The following is an 18,068-nucleotide window of genomic DNA, read 5'->3' as shown; positions in this document are numbered from 1 at the left end:
TGCTCTGTCCCCGCCCACCACGTCCTCCTCACCTCCAATGAGCTTACAGGGTTAACCGCGAGGTGCAGTGACCTCACCGTGGTCGTTATAAGGTGGTAAGGGGTCAGAGCTCCCATCACTGCAGCCCAGGGGGGATTTCTGTGGCTGTGGAGAGAGCAATGTGTGCTGGGGCCATCCGTGCGCCCACCATAGGGACGTGTGAGCTTGGGGCTGCACGTGGAGCCCCGTTTGGGGTTCCCGTTGTGTTTGGGGCTGGTGGAGATGCTCTCTGCTGAGGCTCCGGCTCCGGATGCCTGACTCTCATGCCTGACTTTCATGATGCACTGCAGTGAGTTTTCGTGCAGTGTCACGCTGCCCTGGAGAGCTGCCCGGGGGCTGCACCGTGGGCCACCCATCCTCTCCCCCCCGTGTCCCTGCCCTTGAACCCACCGCCCTTAACCACATCTGCTCCCCACGTGCTCCCGGATCCGTCTCAAGCCAGGCCTGGCTGAAAAGCTGTGGCTTTTACGGGTAATTTTTGGACATCCCCTTCTGCATCCTTCTGTGCAGCCACGCTGTACCCACGGTGTATGGGAACCGTTGAATCACGGCCTGAACCACTGATGGATCACCTGAGCTGAGCACCGAGGCAGCCACAGGGCCACAGCTAAAGGTGATATACCTGTGTGATTGGAACGGGTGGAGCCTGGCTCCACATCTCCCAAACCCCATTTAAGGGCAGACCACCACCGGGGAAGGATCTCTTCTTGGAGATCCCTCCTGCGTGGCGTCCACGGCAAGCCTCTTTCATCCTGAAGCCGAGCCACCATCCTTTGCCGGCTGTCTGTGCACCATCTATATAAGCCTACTAAATATACCATCTTCCATACTGTTTTCACTGAGTACCATCCTTGGGGGTTATTTACCATACAGAAGGTGATGTTATTTTTCCTCTGGTACTGTGGCTTTATGTTGGGTGGACGAGGGGAGTGGGGTAGTGTCCTGCCAGCAGCTCCCTCCCTTACTTTTCTTTGGGTTATTTGGGGTTCTTTTGCTACAGCAGGGAGAACAACCCAGGCTCTGGAGTGGGCCCCCCCTTGGAAGGCTGTGCACCCCCGTCCCCCCAGAAGTGACCCCATCTGCCTTAGGGGGGTGAAGGCACTGCAGCCTTCCTCTGCCCTTGATCTGAGCTTCACTTCTGGGCTGGGGACACCACTTTCTGTGTCTGTCCCAGCTTCCCCCCCCCAAGGGCTGTTTCAACCCCAGCAAGACGTGGAGCGGATCAGAACAAACATTTATTAGGAAACGAGAGAAACTGTACAACAACAGAACACTATCCTCATCCCACCTTTCCCTCCCCCCTTTCCTATATGAATGGCTCTAACCCTGCTCTTCTACACCACTGCTGCAGGGGGAGACCCTCTCTTTGTGGCTTTTTCTCATCAGGAAGCTGCTTCGCTCCTTTTTCCCCCTCTTTTCTGACTTGGCCTTCGGCTGGAGCTCATCACCCCGGGGCATTGCCAGCAGCATTTCTGACAGTGTCAGATCCTGTCGCGCCTCCTTGGGGCACATCCAAACGTGGTTGAGCTGCTCCGTGCTCAGCTTCATGCTGGAGGCTTCAGGGACGCTGTAGTCGCAAGAGAGAATCTCTTCGGGCAGTGAGAGTGAGCTCATGCTGTGAGAGGTGATGATCTCATCGAGGTCACAGAGATCCCCGAGGTCTTGGAGCACGGGGATGCTGCTGGGGAGGCCGTGGTTGATCCCCTGGGGCTCAGGATCAGATCCGCTCAGCATCTCAGGGGAGCAGTTGAAGAGCCTTGCAGCCTCCTCCAGCAGCACCTCTTCGGGCACATCTCTGTCTAGGCTCTCCAGGCTGTTCTCTATCTCTTGGGGACTGGGGGCAGCAAAGATGCCCGCTGGGATGTTGCTGTGGAGGGGGACGGTGTCACCCGTGGGGATACCACTGCTGCCACCTGGGGCTGCCTCTGAGATGTTCAAGTGTTGGATCTGCCCCTCCAGCTGCTGGAAGGTGGGGACTGAGGGCACTACTGGGGCCACAGCTATGCCCTGCTCCTTGTAGGGCACGAATTGCTCCGGGGGGGCTGCGGGGGTCGCCGAGCTCTGCGGAGCCGCTCAGCCATTGCTGGGCATCCAAGGTTCTTCTTGTAGTTTTGCAATGGACCTGCCCTCAGCTCCCTTCCTCTGGGGGGTCACCCTGGTGCATCTTTGCCTTCCATCACTCTGGGGTGTGCTCTCCTAACTAGAAAAATCAAGAAACCCACCAAGAGCAAAGCAGAGCATCACACTCCATGTCATACCTGCGTGACTGATGGGCATAACCGGCTCTTCTCGTAGTGGTTGGGCTTCATGCAGGGCCTGCTCTTGTTCTGCCCCCGGGCTCGTTTGCGCTCCATGGGCTCCTGCTCCCCATCCTCGGGCTCCCCTTGCCTCTCTCCGTCCTGGCCCTGTGCATCCAACCTCCCCCTCTTGGCAGGGGGCTTGCTCTGCTTGCTGACAGCCTCCTTCTCCTTCTCTTCCTCCTCCTCCTCACCACCCCCTCGGCTGCCGGGCTCCCCGTTGGCTCTCCGGTAGGCATGGAACCGCTCCTTGGAAGCAATGAACCTGCAGAAGAATCAAGAAGCTGTGAAGAGCTGCACTGCCAGCGCCACAGAGTGCCCCCACTCTCATCCCCTCCTCGACCTCATCCCCATTCCCAACTGTATCCCTGAACACAACCCCAATTAAATCCCTATCCCCATCCTCGATCCTATCTCCTTGACCTCATCCCTGTCCCCATCCTGAAACCCACCCTCATCTTCATCCCCACCCCCTCCTCGATCTCATCTCCATTCCCAACTCTATCCTTGTCCCCTTCTATGACCCCATTCCCAACTAAATCCCATTCCCATCCCTGATCCCATCCCCTCCTCGAACTTCATCCTCATCCTTGTCCCCATCTCCTTCTCGACGTCATCCCTATTCCCAAATCTATCCCTGACCCCAATCCAAATTAAACCCCTATCCCCATCCTCGATCCTATCCCCCCTTGACCTCATCGTCATCCTCGTCCCCCATCCTCATCTTCATCCCCACCCCCTCCTCGACCTCATCTCCATTCCCAACTCCATCCCACTCCCAACCCCAGCTAAGTCCCCATCCCCATCCTTGATTCCATTCCTTTCTCAACCTCATCCTAATCCTCGAACCCGTCGTCATCCCAAACCCCTCATGTCCATGCCCAACTCCATCCCTGCCCCCCTCCCTGAGCCCATCCCCACTCCCAACCCCAAGCAAAGCCACTTCCCAATCTCCGATCCCATCCCCACCCCCATCCAGCCGCATCCCGGGACGCGGCCGCGCCGTCCCCGGTGCCCCCCTGTAGGCCGCAGCCCCTGAGCGAGGAGCACCAGCATCTCCCGCTCGCTCCCCCCAACGCAGCCCAGGCCCGGGGACGGCCCCGTGGGGCGGCCGATGTCGCAGGGATCGGGGGGAGCACACGTGAGCCCCCGGGCCCCGCACTCACCGCTCCCGGACCGGCGCCACTGCCGCCATTGCCGCCATTGCTGCCGCACGCGGCGATGACGTCACTCACGCGACGGGCCGGGGCGGCTAGAAAAGGGCGGGCGGAGAGCGGGCCCCCTCAGGGCGGCGGGAGGAGCGGGCCGAGGCGCTGTGGCTGTGCTGCAGCGCGGCGGTGTTGGGCTGCTCGCTTTGCCAGCCGGGAGCGCTTGTGCTGCTGCTGAGGACTCCGAAAGGCCGTGGGCTCCCTCAGCTCCGCCCTCTGTGCGGAGCGGGGCCGGAGCTGCCCGGGCTTCTCTTGGGAGCTGCCCCGTGGCCTCGTCGTGCCCTATGGGCTTTCTGGCTGTGGCTTCCCCACAGCTGTGGGCTGTTTGCATGGAGGCCCCACCGTGGCACCGTGGATCTGCGCTGCTTCCCCGACTTGCCACTCTGGAGCTCAGGACGGGGACCGTCCCTGCTGCTGCTCCTGCGACTGCCCGGAGTGCCGTCCGGGCCTCGTCTTTGCTCTGGGCGTTCAATTTGGGCCCGAAAGGTAAACTGCTGCGCTGAGCTCTCCGAGTGTGTGCCCGTGACCTTTCCGTCCTGTGTAGCTGCTGGATTTCCTATGCGTTTGCAGCACTTGTTACGGTCTCCTTCTGGCTCTGGGTCCGTTTGTGGCGTCCCCATCCCCGACTCTCTGCTCGGCGTCTTTTTTTCTTTAGGAACTCTTCTTTTCCTTCTTTTCTTGAGCAGAGCGTCTCTCTGTGGCCCACAGAGGCGCTGCTGCTGCCTGTGCTTCTGTTTTGGAGTGAGGATGCTCAGGGCAGGGCAGCACCCCGAGCTTTTGGGTGCCTGAGCCATCCTCGCTGCCCGTAATCGGGCTCTGTGCTCTGGTGATGGCCACTGGTTCTGCTGGGGTCCGGGATGTTGCTGGGACCCCGTCGCTCCTCCATGTCCTGGGGCTGGCGATGGGGACACCGAGAGCTCGAGCGTGGCAGAGTGGTGGCACTGTGGCCTGAAGGTGCTGTGTTGGCTGCATTGCTATGAAGTTGAGGAGCTCAGATGTGAAATGCTCAATAAAGAGAGGTGAAGTTTTCCGGCGCTTTCTGGCTGCGAAGGTGATGTTGTTATTTTTCCTCTGGTACTGTGGCTTTATGTTGGGTGGACGAGGGGAGTGGGGTAGTGTCCTGCCAGCAGCTCCTTCCCTCCCTTACTTTTCTTTGGGTTATTTGGGGTTCTTTTGCTGCAGCAGGGAGAACAACCCAGGCTCTGGAGTGGGCCCCCCCTTGGAAGGCTCTGCACCCCTGTCCCCCCAGAAGTGACCCCATCTGCCTTAGGGGTGGGTTAATAATCTCAGAACCTCCTATTTGGCATAGAAAGTCCTTCAAGGGCAAATAATGATATGTATAATGGCAGGAAGCTTTTTTTACTCAGTGACAATTTGAAAAAAAAACCCACTAGCATGACTGTAAACAGGAAGCTTCTACTTTTAAGGTATTGAAAGGAATGAAAAACCACACAGCAAAACAGAAACACAACTAACAATCTAGCAGCGCTCTGGCAATAAAGATTCTTCAGAGAATGGGAAACTGTGAACATAAACTTCCCATTTCACAACTCTTCACCTTCTGTAAAATTTTAACTTAGTTATTACCGTTTAAAGAGGAAAAAAACATGGAGCTTTTGAGAAGTCAAACGTTTCTTATTTTCAGAAGACAATGACAAAGTAAAGCAAGAAACAAAACTTGCAATTCATGAATTAGCAACAAATTCTGGAAAGCACTATTTGAGTTTACTAAATTAATACTCATCTGCGTCACGTACCACAAAAAGCAGGAACATGAAAAAGCAACAGCAGTATAGAACCTCATGTAGCGCAGTCTGTGTGCCATCATCACAAATGCAAATGTGAAACAACTTCAAGGCAGCTCAAGATGTTGTTTGTAAACCAGTCCATTGGTTGGTAAACCAATCCTCCTGCAGCATCTCACCGGGCACATCTCTGTCTAGGCTCTCCCTGCTGTTCTCGATCTCTTGGAGACGGGGCAGCAAAGGTGCCCACTGGGGTGTTGCTGTGGAGGGGGACGGTGTCACCCGTGGGGATAGCACTGCTGCCACCCGGGGCTGCCTCTGAGATGTTCAAGTGCTGCATCTGCCCCTCCAGCTGCTGGGAGGTGTGGACTGAGGGCACCACTGGGGCCACAGCTATGCCCTGCTCCGTGTAGGGCACGAATTGCTCTGGGGGGGCTGCGGGGGTCACCCAGCTCTGCAGAGCTGCGCAGCCATTGCTGGGCATCCAAGGTTGGCCGGTGGGGTTGGCCGGTGGGGGCACGGCAGTGTTTGCCCACCGGAGGCGAAAGACACGGAGGTCGAAGTAGCATCCGCACGGGGCTCTCCACATCTCTGCGGGGATAGAGGGAAGTTGTGGGGGGAAGGGTCTTTGAAACCCCCTCCCCCGGAGAGCTCCCACTGCGGGTAGGGGCACGTCTAACCTGGTGGGAGAGCGTTGGCTGCGCCGGTTGCCATCGGTGTAAACCAGGTGCCCGGGGCTGCCAGCGGGGGCTGCTGCCTCGCAGGGGGCTGGCAGGGTTTGGCTGAGACTGGAAGAGATGGGGGAAACGGCGTCGATCCCCTCCCCAACCGCCAGGAGGAGCCCGGAGGGGGACGGAGAAGGGACGGCAGCGCCGGCGTGGGGCGAGCGGGGCCCCCCTGCTGCTCACCTGCGCTGTTGAGGAGCTCAGGATAGATGAGCTTCGGAGGTGCCAGGGAGAAGTACGAAGCACAGAAGTAAGCAGCAGAGAGCTGCGTCTGCTGCTCTTGAGCAGCGGCTCCAACTGCCAACGGTTGGGGTCTCCTGCCGGTGGTCGTTACTGGGGGTCCTCGTGCTCTGTCCCCGCCCACCACGTCCTCCTCACCTCCAATGAGCTTACAGGGTTAACCGCGAGGTGCAGTGACCTCACCGTGGTCGTTATAAGGTGGTAAGGGGTCAGAGCTCCCATCACTGCAGCCCAGGGGGGATTTCTGTGGCTGTGGAGAGAGCAATGTGTGCTGGGGCCATCCGTGCGCCCACCATAGGGACGTGTGAGCTTGGGGCTGCACGTGGAGCCCCGTTTGGGGTTCCCGTTGTGTTTGGGGCTGGTGGAGATGCTCTCTGCTGAGGCTCCGGCTCCGGATGCCTGACTCTCATGCCTGACTTTCATGATGCACTGCAGTGAGTTTTCGTGCAGTGTCACGCTGCCCTGGAGAGCTGCCCGGGGGCTGCACCGTGGGCCACCCATCCTCTCCCCCCCGTGTCCCTGCCCTTGAACCCACCGCCCTTAACCACATCTGCTCCCCACGTGCTCCCGGATCCGTCTCAAGCCAGGCCTGGCTGAAAAGCTGTGGCTTTTACGGGTAATTTTTGGACATCCCCTTCTGCATCCTTCTGTGCAGCCACGCTGTACCCACGGTGTATGGGAACCGTTGAATCACGGCCTGAACCACTGATGGATCACCTGAGCTGAGCACCGAGGCAGCCACAGGGCCACAGCTAAAGGTGATATACCTGTGTGATTGGAACGGGTGGAGCCTGGCTCCACATCTCCCAAACCCCATTTAAGGGCAGACCACCACCGGGGAAGGATCTCTTCTTGGAGATCCCTCCTGCGTGGCGTCCACGGCAAGCCTCTTTCATCCTGAAGCCGAGCCACCATCCTTTGCCGGCTGTCTGTGCACCATCTATATAAGCCTACTAAATATACCATCTTCCATACTGTTTTCACTGAGTACCATCCTTGGGGGTTATTTACCATACAGAAGGTGATGTTATTTTTCCTCTGGTACTGTGGCTTTATGTTGGGTGGACGAGGGGAGTGGGGTAGTGTCCTGCCAGCAGCTCCCTCCCTTACTTTTCTTTGGGTTATTTGGGGTTCTTTTGCTACAGCAGGGAGAACAACCCAGGCTCTGGAGTGGGCCCCCCCTTGGAAGGCTGTGCACCCCCGTCCCCCCAGAAGTGACCCCATCTGCCTTAGGGGGGTGAAGGCACTGCAGCCTTCCTCTGCCCTTGATCTGAGCTTCACTTCTGGGCTGGGGACACCACTTTCTGTGTCTGTCCCAGCTTCCCCCCCCCAAGGGCTGTTTCAACCCCAGCAAGACGTGGAGCGGATCAGAACAAACATTTATTAGGAAACGAGAGAAACTGTACAACAACAGAACACTATCCTCATCCCACCTTTCCCTCCCCCCTTTCCTATATGAATGGCTCTAACCCTGCTCTTCTACACCACTGCTGCAGGGGGAGACCCTCTCTTTGTGGCTTTTTCTCATCAGGAAGCTGCTTCGCTCCTTTTTCCCCCTCTTTTCTGACTTGGCCTTCGGCTGGAGCTCATCACCCCGGGGCATTGCCAGCAGCATTTCTGACAGTGTCAGATCCTGTCGCGCCTCCTTGGGGCACATCCAAACGTGGTTGAGCTGCTCCGTGCTCAGCTTCATGCTGGAGGCTTCAGGGACGCTGTAGTCGCAAGAGAGAATCTCTTCGGGCAGTGAGAGTGAGCTCATGCTGTGAGAGGTGATGATCTCATCGAGGTCACAGAGATCCCCGAGGTCTTGGAGCACGGGGATGCTGCTGGGGAGGCCGTGGTTGATCCCCTGGGGCTCAGGATCAGATCCGCTCAGCATCTCAGGGGAGCAGTTGAAGAGCCTTGCAGCCTCCTCCAGCAGCACCTCTTCGGGCACATCTCTGTCTAGGCTCTCCAGGCTGTTCTCTATCTCTTGGGGACTGGGGGCAGCAAAGATGCCCGCTGGGATGTTGCTGTGGAGGGGGACGGTGTCACCCGTGGGGATACCACTGCTGCCACCTGGGGCTGCCTCTGAGATGTTCAAGTGTTGGATCTGCCCCTCCAGCTGCTGGAAGGTGGGGACTGAGGGCACTACTGGGGCCACAGCTATGCCCTGCTCCTTGTAGGGCACGAATTGCTCCGGGGGGGCTGCGGGGGTCGCCGAGCTCTGCGGAGCCGCTCAGCCATTGCTGGGCATCCAAGGTTCTTCTTGTAGTTTTGCAATGGACCTGCCCTCAGCTCCCTTCCTCTGGGGGGTCACCCTGGTGCATCTTTGCCTTCCATCACTCTGGGGTGTGCTCTCCTAACTAGAAAAATCAAGAAACCCACCAAGAGCAAAGCAGAGCATCACACTCCATGTCATACCTGCGTGACTGATGGGCATAACCGGCTCTTCTCGTAGTGGTTGGGCTTCATGCAGGGCCTGCTCTTGTTCTGCCCCCGGGCTCGTTTGCGCTCCATGGGCTCCTGCTCCCCATCCTCGGGCTCCCCTTGCCTCTCTCCGTCCTGGCCCTGTGCATCCAACCTCCCCCTCTTGGCAGGGGGCTTGCTCTGCTTGCTGACAGCCTCCTTCTCCTTCTCTTCCTCCTCCTCCTCACCACCCCCTCGGCTGCCGGGCTCCCCGTTGGCTCTCCGGTAGGCATGGAACCGCTCCTTGGAAGCAATGAACCTGCAGAAGAATCAAGAAGCTGTGAAGAGCTGCACTGCCAGCGCCACAGAGTGCCCCCACTCTCATCCCCTCCTCGACCTCATCCCCATTCCCAACTGTATCCCTGAACACAACCCCAATTAAATCCCTATCCCCATCCTCGATCCTATCTCCTTGACCTCATCCCTGTCCCCATCCTGAAACCCACCCTCATCTTCATCCCCACCCCCTCCTCGATCTCATCTCCATTCCCAACTCCATCCCACTCCCAACCCCAGCTAAGTCCCCATCCCCATCCTTGATTCCATTCCTTTCTCAACCTCATCCTAATCCTCGAACCCGTCGTCATCCCAAACCCCTCATGTCCATGCCCAACTCCATCCCTGCCCCCCTCCCTGAGCCCATCCCCACTCCCAACCCCAAGCAAAGCCACTTCCCAATCTCCGATCCCATCCCCACCCCCATCCAGCCGCATCCCGGGACGCGGCCGCGCCGTCCCCGGTGCCCCCCTGTAGGCCGCAGCCCCTGAGCGAGGAGCACCAGCATCTCCCGCTCGCTCCCCCCAACGCAGCCCAGGCCCGGGGACGGCCCCGTGGGGCGGCCGATGTCGCAGGGATCGGGGGGAGCACACGTGAGCCCCCGGGCCCCGCACTCACCGCTCCCGGACCGGCGCCACTGCCGCCATTGCCGCCATTGCTGCCGCACGCGGCGATGACGTCACTCACGCGACGGGCCGGGGCGGCTAGAAAAGGGCGGGCGGAGAGCGGGCCCCCTCAGGGCGGCGGGAGGAGCGGGCCGAGGCGCTGTGGCTGTGCTGCAGCGCGGCGGTGTTGGGCTGCTCGCTTTGCCAGCCGGGAGCGCTTGTGCTGCTGCTGAGGACTCCGAAAGGCCGTGGGCTCCCTCAGCTCCGCCCTCTGTGCGGAGCGGGGCCGGAGCTGCCCGGGCTTCTCTTGGGAGCTGCCCCGTGGCCTCGTCGTGCCCTATGGGCTTTCTGGCTGTGGCTTCCCCACAGCTGTGGGCTGTTTGCATGGAGGCCCCACCGTGGCACCGTGGATCTGCGCTGCTTCCCCGACTTGCCACTCTGGAGCTCAGGACGGGGACCGTCCCTGCTGCTGCTCCTGCGACTGCCCGGAGTGCCGTCCGGGCCTCGTCTTTGCTCTGGGCGTTCAATTTGGGCCCGAAAGGTAAACTGCTGCGCTGAGCTCTCCGAGTGTGTGCCCGTGACCTTTCCGTCCTGTGTAGCTGCTGGATTTCCTATGCGTTTGCAGCACTTGTTACGGTCTCCTTCTGGCTCTGGGTCCGTTTGTGGCGTCCCCATCCCCGACTCTCTGCTCGGCGTCTTTTTTTCTTTAGGAACTCTTCTTTTCCTTCTTTTCTTGAGCAGAGCGTCTCTCTGTGGCCCACAGAGGCGCTGCTGCTGCCTGTGCTTCTGTTTTGGAGTGAGGATGCTCAGGGCAGGGCAGCACCCCGAGCTTTTGGGTGCCTGAGCCATCCTCGCTGCCCGTAATCGGGCTCTGTGCTCTGGTGATGGCCACTGGTTCTGCTGGGGTCCGGGATGTTGCTGGGACCCCGTCGCTCCTCCATGTCCTGGGGCTGGCGATGGGGACACCGAGAGCTCGAGCGTGGCAGAGTGGTGGCACTGTGGCCTGAAGGTGCTGTGTTGGCTGCATTGCTATGAAGTTGAGGAGCTCAGATGTGAAATGCTCAATAAAGAGAGGTGAAGTTTTCCGGCGCTTTCTGGCTGCGAAGGTGATGTTATTTTTCCTCTGGTACTGTGGCTTTATGTTGGGTGGACGAGGGGAGTGGGGTAGTGTCCTGCCAGCAGCTCCTTCCCTCCCTTACTTTTCTTTGGGTTATTTGGGGTTCTTTTGCTGCAGCAGGGAGAACAACCCAGGCTCTGGAGTGGGCCCCCCCTTGGAAGGCTCTGCACCCCTGTCCCCCCAGAAGTGACCCCATCTGCCTTAGGGGTGGGTTAATAATCTCAGAACCTCCTATTTGGCATAGAAAGTCCTTCAAGGGCAAATAATGATATGTATAATGGCAGGAAGCTTTTTTTACTCAGTGACAATTTGAAAAAAAAACCCACTAGCATGACTGTAAACAGGAAGCTTCTACTTTTAAGGTATTGAAAGGAATGAAAAACCACACAGCAAAACAGAAACACAACTAACAATCTAGCAGCGCTCTGGCAATAAAGATTCTTCAGAGAATGGGAAACTGTGAACATAAACTTCCCATTTCACAACTCTTCACCTTCTGTAAAATTTTAACTTAGTTATTACCGTTTAAAGAGGAAAAAAACATGGAGCTTTTGAGAAGTCAAACGTTTCTTATTTTCAGAAGACAATGACAAAGTAAAGCAAGAAACAAAACTTGCAATTCATGAATTAGCAACAAATTCTGGAAAGCACTATTTGAGTTTACTAAATTAATACTCATCTGCGTCACGTACCACAAAAAGCAGGAACATGAAAAAGCAACAGCAGTATAGAACCTCATGTAGCGCAGTCTGTGTGCCATCATCACAAATGCAAATGTGAAACAACTTCAAGGCAGCTCAAGATGTTGTTTGTAAACCAGTCCATTGGTTGGTAAACCAATCCTCCTGCAGCATCTCACCGGGCACATCTCTGTCTAGGCTCTCCCTGCTGTTCTCGATCTCTTGGAGACGGGGCAGCAAAGGTGCCCACTGGGGTGTTGCTGTGGAGGGGGACGGTGTCACCCGTGGGGATAGCACTGCTGCCACCCGGGGCTGCCTCTGAGATGTTCAAGTGCTGCATCTGCCCCTCCAGCTGCTGGGAGGTGTGGACTGAGGGCACCACTGGGGCCACAGCTATGCCCTGCTCCGTGTAGGGCACGAATTGCTCTGGGGGGGCTGCGGGGGTCACCCAGCTCTGCAGAGCTGCGCAGCCATTGCTGGGCATCCAAGGTTGGCCGGTGGGGTTGGCCGGTGGGGGCACGGCAGTGTTTGCCCACCGGAGGCGAAAGACACGGAGGTCGAAGTAGCATCCGCACGGGGCTCTCCACATCTCTGCGGGGATAGAGGGAAGTTGTGGGGGGAAGGGTCTTTGAAACCCCCTCCCCCGGAGAGCTCCCACTGCGGGTAGGGGCACGTCTAACCTGGTGGGAGAGCGTTGGCTGCGCCGGTTGCCATCGGTGTAAACCAGGTGCCCGGGGCTGCCAGCGGGGGCTGCTGCCTCGCAGGGGGCTGGCAGGGTTTGGCTGAGACTGGAAGAGATGGGGGAAACGGCGTCGATCCCCTCCCCAACCGCCAGGAGGAGCCCGGAGGGGGACGGAGAAGGGACGGCAGCGCCGGCGTGGGGCGAGCGGGGCCCCCCTGCTGCTCACCTGCGCTGTTGAGGAGCTCAGGATAGATGAGCTTCGGAGGTGCCAGGGAGAAGTACGAAGCACAGAAGTAAGCAGCAGAGAGCTGCGTCTGCTGCTCTTGAGCAGCGGCTCCAACTGCCAACGGTTGGGGTCTCCTGCCGGTGGTCGTTACTGGGGGTCCTCGTGCTCTGTCCCCGCCCACCACGTCCTCCTCACCTCCAATGAGCTTACAGGGTTAACCGCGAGGTGCAGTGACCTCACCGTGGTCGTTATAAGGTGGTAAGGGGTCAGAGCTCCCATCACTGCAGCCCAGGGGGGATTTCTGTGGCTGTGGAGAGAGCAATGTGTGCTGGGGCCATCCGTGCGCCCACCATAGGGACGTGTGAGCTTGGGGCTGCACGTGGAGCCCCGTTTGGGGTTCCCGTTGTGTTTGGGGCTGGTGGAGATGCTCTCTGCTGAGGCTCCGGCTCCGGATGCCTGACTCTCATGCCTGACTTTCATGATGCACTGCAGTGAGTTTTCGTGCAGTGTCACGCTGCCCTGGAGAGCTGCCCGGGGGCTGCACCGTGGGCCACCCATCCTCTCCCCCCCGTGTCCCTGCCCTTGAACCCACCGCCCTTAACCACATCTGCTCCCCACGTGCTCCCGGATCCGTCTCAAGCCAGGCCTGGCTGAAAAGCTGTGGCTTTTACGGGTAATTTTTGGACATCCCCTTCTGCATCCTTCTGTGCAGCCACGCTGTACCCACGGTGTATGGGAACCGTTGAATCACGGCCTGAACCACTGATGGATCACCTGAGCTGAGCACCGAGGCAGCCACAGGGCCACAGCTAAAGGTGATATACCTGTGTGATTGGAACGGGTGGAGCCTGGCTCCACATCTCCCAAACCCCATTTAAGGGCAGACCACCACCGGGGAAGGATCTCTTCTTGGAGATCCCTCCTGCGTGGCGTCCACGGCAAGCCTCTTTCATCCTGAAGCCGAGCCACCATCCTTTGCCGGCTGTCTGTGCACCATCTATATAAGCCTACTAAATATACCATCTTCCATACTGTTTTCACTGAGTACCATCCTTGGGGGTTATTTACCATACAGAAGGTGATGTTATTTTTCCTCTGGTACTGTGGCTTTATGTTGGGTGGACGAGGGGAGTGGGGTAGTGTCCTGCCAGCAGCTCCCTCCCTTACTTTTCTTTGGGTTATTTGGGGTTCTTTTGCTACAGCAGGGAGAACAACCCAGGCTCTGGAGTGGGCCCCCCCTTGGAAGGCTGTGCACCCCCGTCCCCCCAGAAGTGACCCCATCTGCCTTAGGGGGGTGAAGGCACTGCAGCCTTCCTCTGCCCTTGATCTGAGCTTCACTTCTGGGCTGGGGACACCACTTTCTGTGTCTGTCCCAGCTTCCCCCCCCCAAGGGCTGTTTCAACCCCAGCAAGACGTGGAGCGGATCAGAACAAACATTTATTAGGAAACGAGAGAAACTGTACAACAACAGAACACTATCCTCATCCCACCTTTCCCTCCCCCCTTTCCTATATGAATGGCTCTAACCCTGCTCTTCTACACCACTGCTGCAGGGGGAGACCCTCTCTTTGTGGCTTTTTCTCATCAGGAAGCTGCTTCGCTCCTTTTTCCCCCTCTTTTCTGACTTGGCCTTCGGCTGGAGCTCATCACCCCGGGGCATTGCCAGCAGCATTTCTGACAGTGTCAGATCCTGTCGCGCCTCCTTGGGGCACATCCAAACGTGGTTGAGCTGCTCCGTGCTCAGCTTCATGCTGGAGGCTTCAGGGACGCTGTAGTCGCAAGAGAGAATCTCTTCGGGCAGTGAGAGTGAGCTCATGCTGTGAGAGGTGATGATCTCATCGAGGTCACAGAGATCCCCGAGGTCTTGGAGCACGGGGATGCTGCTGGGGAGGCCGTGGTTGATCCCCTGGGGCTCAGGATCAGATCCGCTCAGCATCTCAGGGGAGCAGTTGAAGAGCCTTGCAGCCTCCTCCAGCAGCACCTCTTCGGGCACATCTCTGTCTAGGCTCTCCAGGCTGTTCTCTATCTCTTGGGGACTGGGGGCAGCAAAGATGCCCGCTGGGATGTTGCTGTGGAGGGGGACGGTGTCACCCGTGGGGATACCACTGCTGCCACCTGGGGCTGCCTCTGAGATGTTCAAGTGTTGGATCTGCCCCTCCAGCTGCTGGAAGGTGGGGACTGAGGGCACTACTGGGGCCACAGCTATGCCCTGCTCCTTGTAGGGCACGAATTGCTCCGGGGGGGCTGCGGGGGTCGCCGAGCTCTGCGGAGCCGCTCAGCCATTGCTGGGCATCCAAGGTTCTTCTTGTAGTTTTGCAATGGACCTGCCCTCAGCTCCCTTCCTCTGGGGGGTCACCCTGGTGCATCTTTGCCTTCCATCACTCTGGGGTGTGCTCTCCTAACTAGAAAAATCAAGAAACCCACCAAGAGCAAAGCAGAGCATCACACTCCATGTCATACCTGCGTGACTGATGGGCATAACCGGCTCTTCTCGTAGTGGTTGGGCTTCATGCAGGGCCTGCTCTTGTTCTGCCCCCGGGCTCGTTTGCGCTCCATGGGCTCCTGCTCCCCATCCTCGGGCTCCCCTTGCCTCTCTCCGTCCTGGCCCTGTGCATCCAACCTCCCCCTCTTGGCAGGGGGCTTGCTCTGCTTGCTGACAGCCTCCTTCTCCTTCTCTTCCTCCTCCTCCTCACCACCCCCTCGGCTGCCGGGCTCCCCGTTGGCTCTCCGGTAGGCATGGAACCGCTCCTTGGAAGCAATGAACCTGCAGAAGAATCAAGAAGCTGTGAAGAGCTGCACTGCCAGCGCCACAGAGTGCCCCCACTCTCATCCCCTCCTCGACCTCATCCCCATTCCCAACTGTATCCCTGAACACAACCCCAATTAAATCCCTATCCCCATCCTCGATCCTATCTCCTTGACCTCATCCCTGTCCCCATCCTGAAACCCACCCTCATCTTCATCCCCACCCCCTCCTCGATCTCATCTCCATTCCCAACTCCATCCCACTCCCAACCCCAGCTAAGTCCCCATCCCCATCCTTGATTCCATTCCTTTCTCAACCTCATCCTAATCCTCGAACCCGTCGTCATCCCAAACCCCTCATGTCCATGCCCAACTCCATCCCTGCCCCCCTCCCTGAGCCCATCCCCACTCCCAACCCCAAGCAAAGCCACTTCCCAATCTCCGATCCCATCCCCACCCCCATCCAGCCGCATCCCGGGACGCGGCCGCGCCGTCCCCGGTGCCCCCCTGTAGGCCGCAGCCCCTGAGCGAGGAGCACCAGCATCTCCCGCTCGCTCCCCCCAACGCAGCCCAGGCCCGGGGACGGCCCCGTGGGGCGGCCGATGTCGCAGGGATCGGGGGGAGCACACGTGAGCCCCCGGGCCCCGCACTCACCGCTCCCGGACCGGCGCCACTGCCGCCATTGCCGCCATTGCTGCCGCACGCGGCGATGACGTCACTCACGCGACGGGCCGGGGCGGCTAGAAAAGGGCGGGCGGAGAGCGGGCCCCCTCAGGGCGGCGGGAGGAGCGGGCCGAGGCGCTGTGGCTGTGCTGCAGCGCGGCGGTGTTGGGCTGCTCGCTTTGCCAGCCGGGAGCGCTTGTGCTGCTGCTGAGGACTCCGAAAGGCCGTGGGCTCCCTCAGCTCCGCCCTCTGTGCGGAGCGGGGCCGGAGCTGCCCGGGCTTCTCTTGGGAGCTGCCCCGTGGCCTCGTCGTGCCCTATGGGCTTTCTGGCTGTGGCTTCCCCACAGCTGTGGGCTGTTTGCATGGAGGCCCCACCGTGGCACCGTGGATCTGCGCTGCTTCCCCGACTTGCCACTCTGGAGCTCAGGACGGGGACCGTCCCTGCTGCTGCTCCTGCGACTGCCCGGAGTGCCGTCCGGGCCTCGTCTTTGCTCTGGGCGTTCAATTTGGGCCCGAAAGGTAAACTGCTGCGCTGAGCTCTCCGAGTGTGTGCCCGTGACCTTTCCGTCCTGTGTAGCTGCTGGATTTCCTATGCGTTTGCAGCACTTGTTACGGTCTCCTTCTGGCTCTGGGTCCGTTTGTGGCGTCCCCATCCCCGACTCTCTGCTCGGCGTCTTTTTTTCTTTAGGAACTCTTCTTTTCCTTCTTTTCTTGAGCAGAGCGTCTCTCTGTGGCCCACAGAGGCGCTGCTGCTGCCTGTGCTTCTGTTTTGGAGTGAGGATGCTCAGGGCAGGGCAGCACCCCGAGCTTTTGGGTGCCTGAGCCATCCTCGCTGCCCGTAATCGGGCTCTGTGCTCTGGTGATGGCCACTGGTTCTGCTGGGGTCCGGGATGTTGCTGGGACCCCGTCGCTCCTCCATGTCCTGGGGCTGGCGATGGGGACACCGAGAGCTCGAGCGTGGCAGAGTGGTGGCACTGTGGCCTGAAGGTGCTGTGTTGGCTGCATTGCTATGAAGTTGAGGAGCTCAGATGTGAAATGCTCAATAAAGAGAGGTGAAGTTTTCCGGCGCTTTCTGGCTGCGAAGGTGATGTTATTTTTCCTCTGGTACTGTGGCTTTATGTTGGGTGGACGAGGGGAGTGGGGTAGTGTCCTGCCAGCAGCTCCTTCCCTCCCTTACTTTTCTTTGGGTTATTTGGGGTTCTTTTGCTGCAGCAGGGAGAACAACCCAGGCTCTGGAGTGGGCCCCCCCTTGGAAGGCTCTGCACCCCTGTCCCCCCAGAAGTGACCCCATCTGCCTTAGGGGTGGGTTAATAATCTCAGAACCTCCTATTTGGCATAGAAAGTCCTTCAAGGGCAAATAATGATATGTATAATGGCAGGAAGCTTTTTTTACTCAGTGACAATTTGAAAAAAAAACCCACTAGCATGACTGTAAACAGGAAGCTTCTACTTTTAAGGTATTGAAAGGTATGAAAAACCACACAGCAAAACAGAAACACAACTAACAATCTAGCAGCGCTCTGGCAATAAAGATTCTTCAGAGAATGGGAAACTGTGAACATAAACTTCCCATTTCACAACTCTTCACCTTCTGTAAAATTACTTAGTTATTACCGTTTAAAGAGGAAAAAAACATGGAGCTTTTGAGAAGTCAAACGTTTCTTATTTTCAGAAGACAATGACAAAGTAAAGCAAGAAACAAAACTTGCAATTCATGAATTAGCAACAAATTCTGGAAAGCACTATTTGAGTGTACTAAATTAATACTCATCTGCGTCACGTACCACAAAAAGCAGGAACATGAAAAAGCAACAGCAGTATAGAACCTCATGTAGCGCAGTCTGTGTGCCATCATCACAAATGCAAATGTGAAACAACTTCAAGGCAGCTCAAGATGTTGTTTGTAAACCAGTCCATTGGTTGGTAAACCAATCCTCCTGCAGCATCTCACCGGGCACATCTCTGTCTAGGCTCTCCCTGCTGTTCTCGATCTCTTGGAGACGGGGCAGCAAAGGTGCCCACTGGGGTGTTGCTGTGGAGGGGGACGGTGTCACCCGTGGGGATACCACTGCTGCCACCCGGGGCTGCCTCTGAGATGTTCAAGTGCTGCATCTGCCCCTCCAGCTGCTGGGAGGTGTGGACTGAGGGCACCACTGGGGCCACAGCTATGCCCTGCTCCGTGTAGGGCACGAATTGCTCTGGGGGGGCTGCGGGGGTCACCCAGCTCTGCAGAGCTGCGCAGCCATTGCTGGGCATCCAAGGTTGGCCGGTGGGGTTGGCCGGTGGGGGCACGGCAGTGTTTGCCCACCGGAGGCGAAAGACACGGAGGTCGAAGTAGCATCCGCACGGGGCTCTCCACATCTCTGCGGGGA

At 58.3% G+C, this 18,068-nt stretch overlaps 1 protein-coding gene across 1 annotated transcript; it reads right to left on the bottom strand.

The window, feature by feature from the left end:
- Positions 1 to 5,964: 5,964 nt before the first annotated feature.
- LOC136055536 (uncharacterized) lies at positions 5,965 to 18,057 on the bottom strand. The gene is made up of 9 exons (XM_065747329.1): positions 17,977 to 18,057; positions 17,751 to 17,784; positions 13,850 to 14,562; positions 12,529 to 12,595; positions 12,061 to 12,168; positions 11,799 to 11,971; positions 7,759 to 8,430; positions 6,438 to 6,504; positions 5,965 to 6,077 (listed from the first exon to the last, which is right to left on the bottom strand). The coding sequence occupies exons 1-9, from the start codon at positions 18,055 to 18,057 to the stop codon at positions 5,965 to 5,967; spliced, it is 2,028 nt and encodes a 675-aa protein (XP_065603401.1).
- Positions 18,058 to 18,068: the final 11 nt, after the last annotated feature.

This window comes from Cyrtonyx montezumae, unplaced genomic scaffold (genome assembly GCF_038088225.1).
Source record: "Cyrtonyx montezumae isolate F1298 unplaced genomic scaffold, pur_monq_1.0 scaffold_44, whole genome shotgun sequence".
In the NCBI taxonomy this organism is placed as follows: domain Eukaryota; kingdom Metazoa; phylum Chordata; class Aves; order Galliformes; family Odontophoridae; genus Cyrtonyx; species Cyrtonyx montezumae.
The sequence above is the reverse complement of the archived record's forward strand: the minus strand, read 5'-3'. Positions and strand labels throughout refer to the sequence as shown.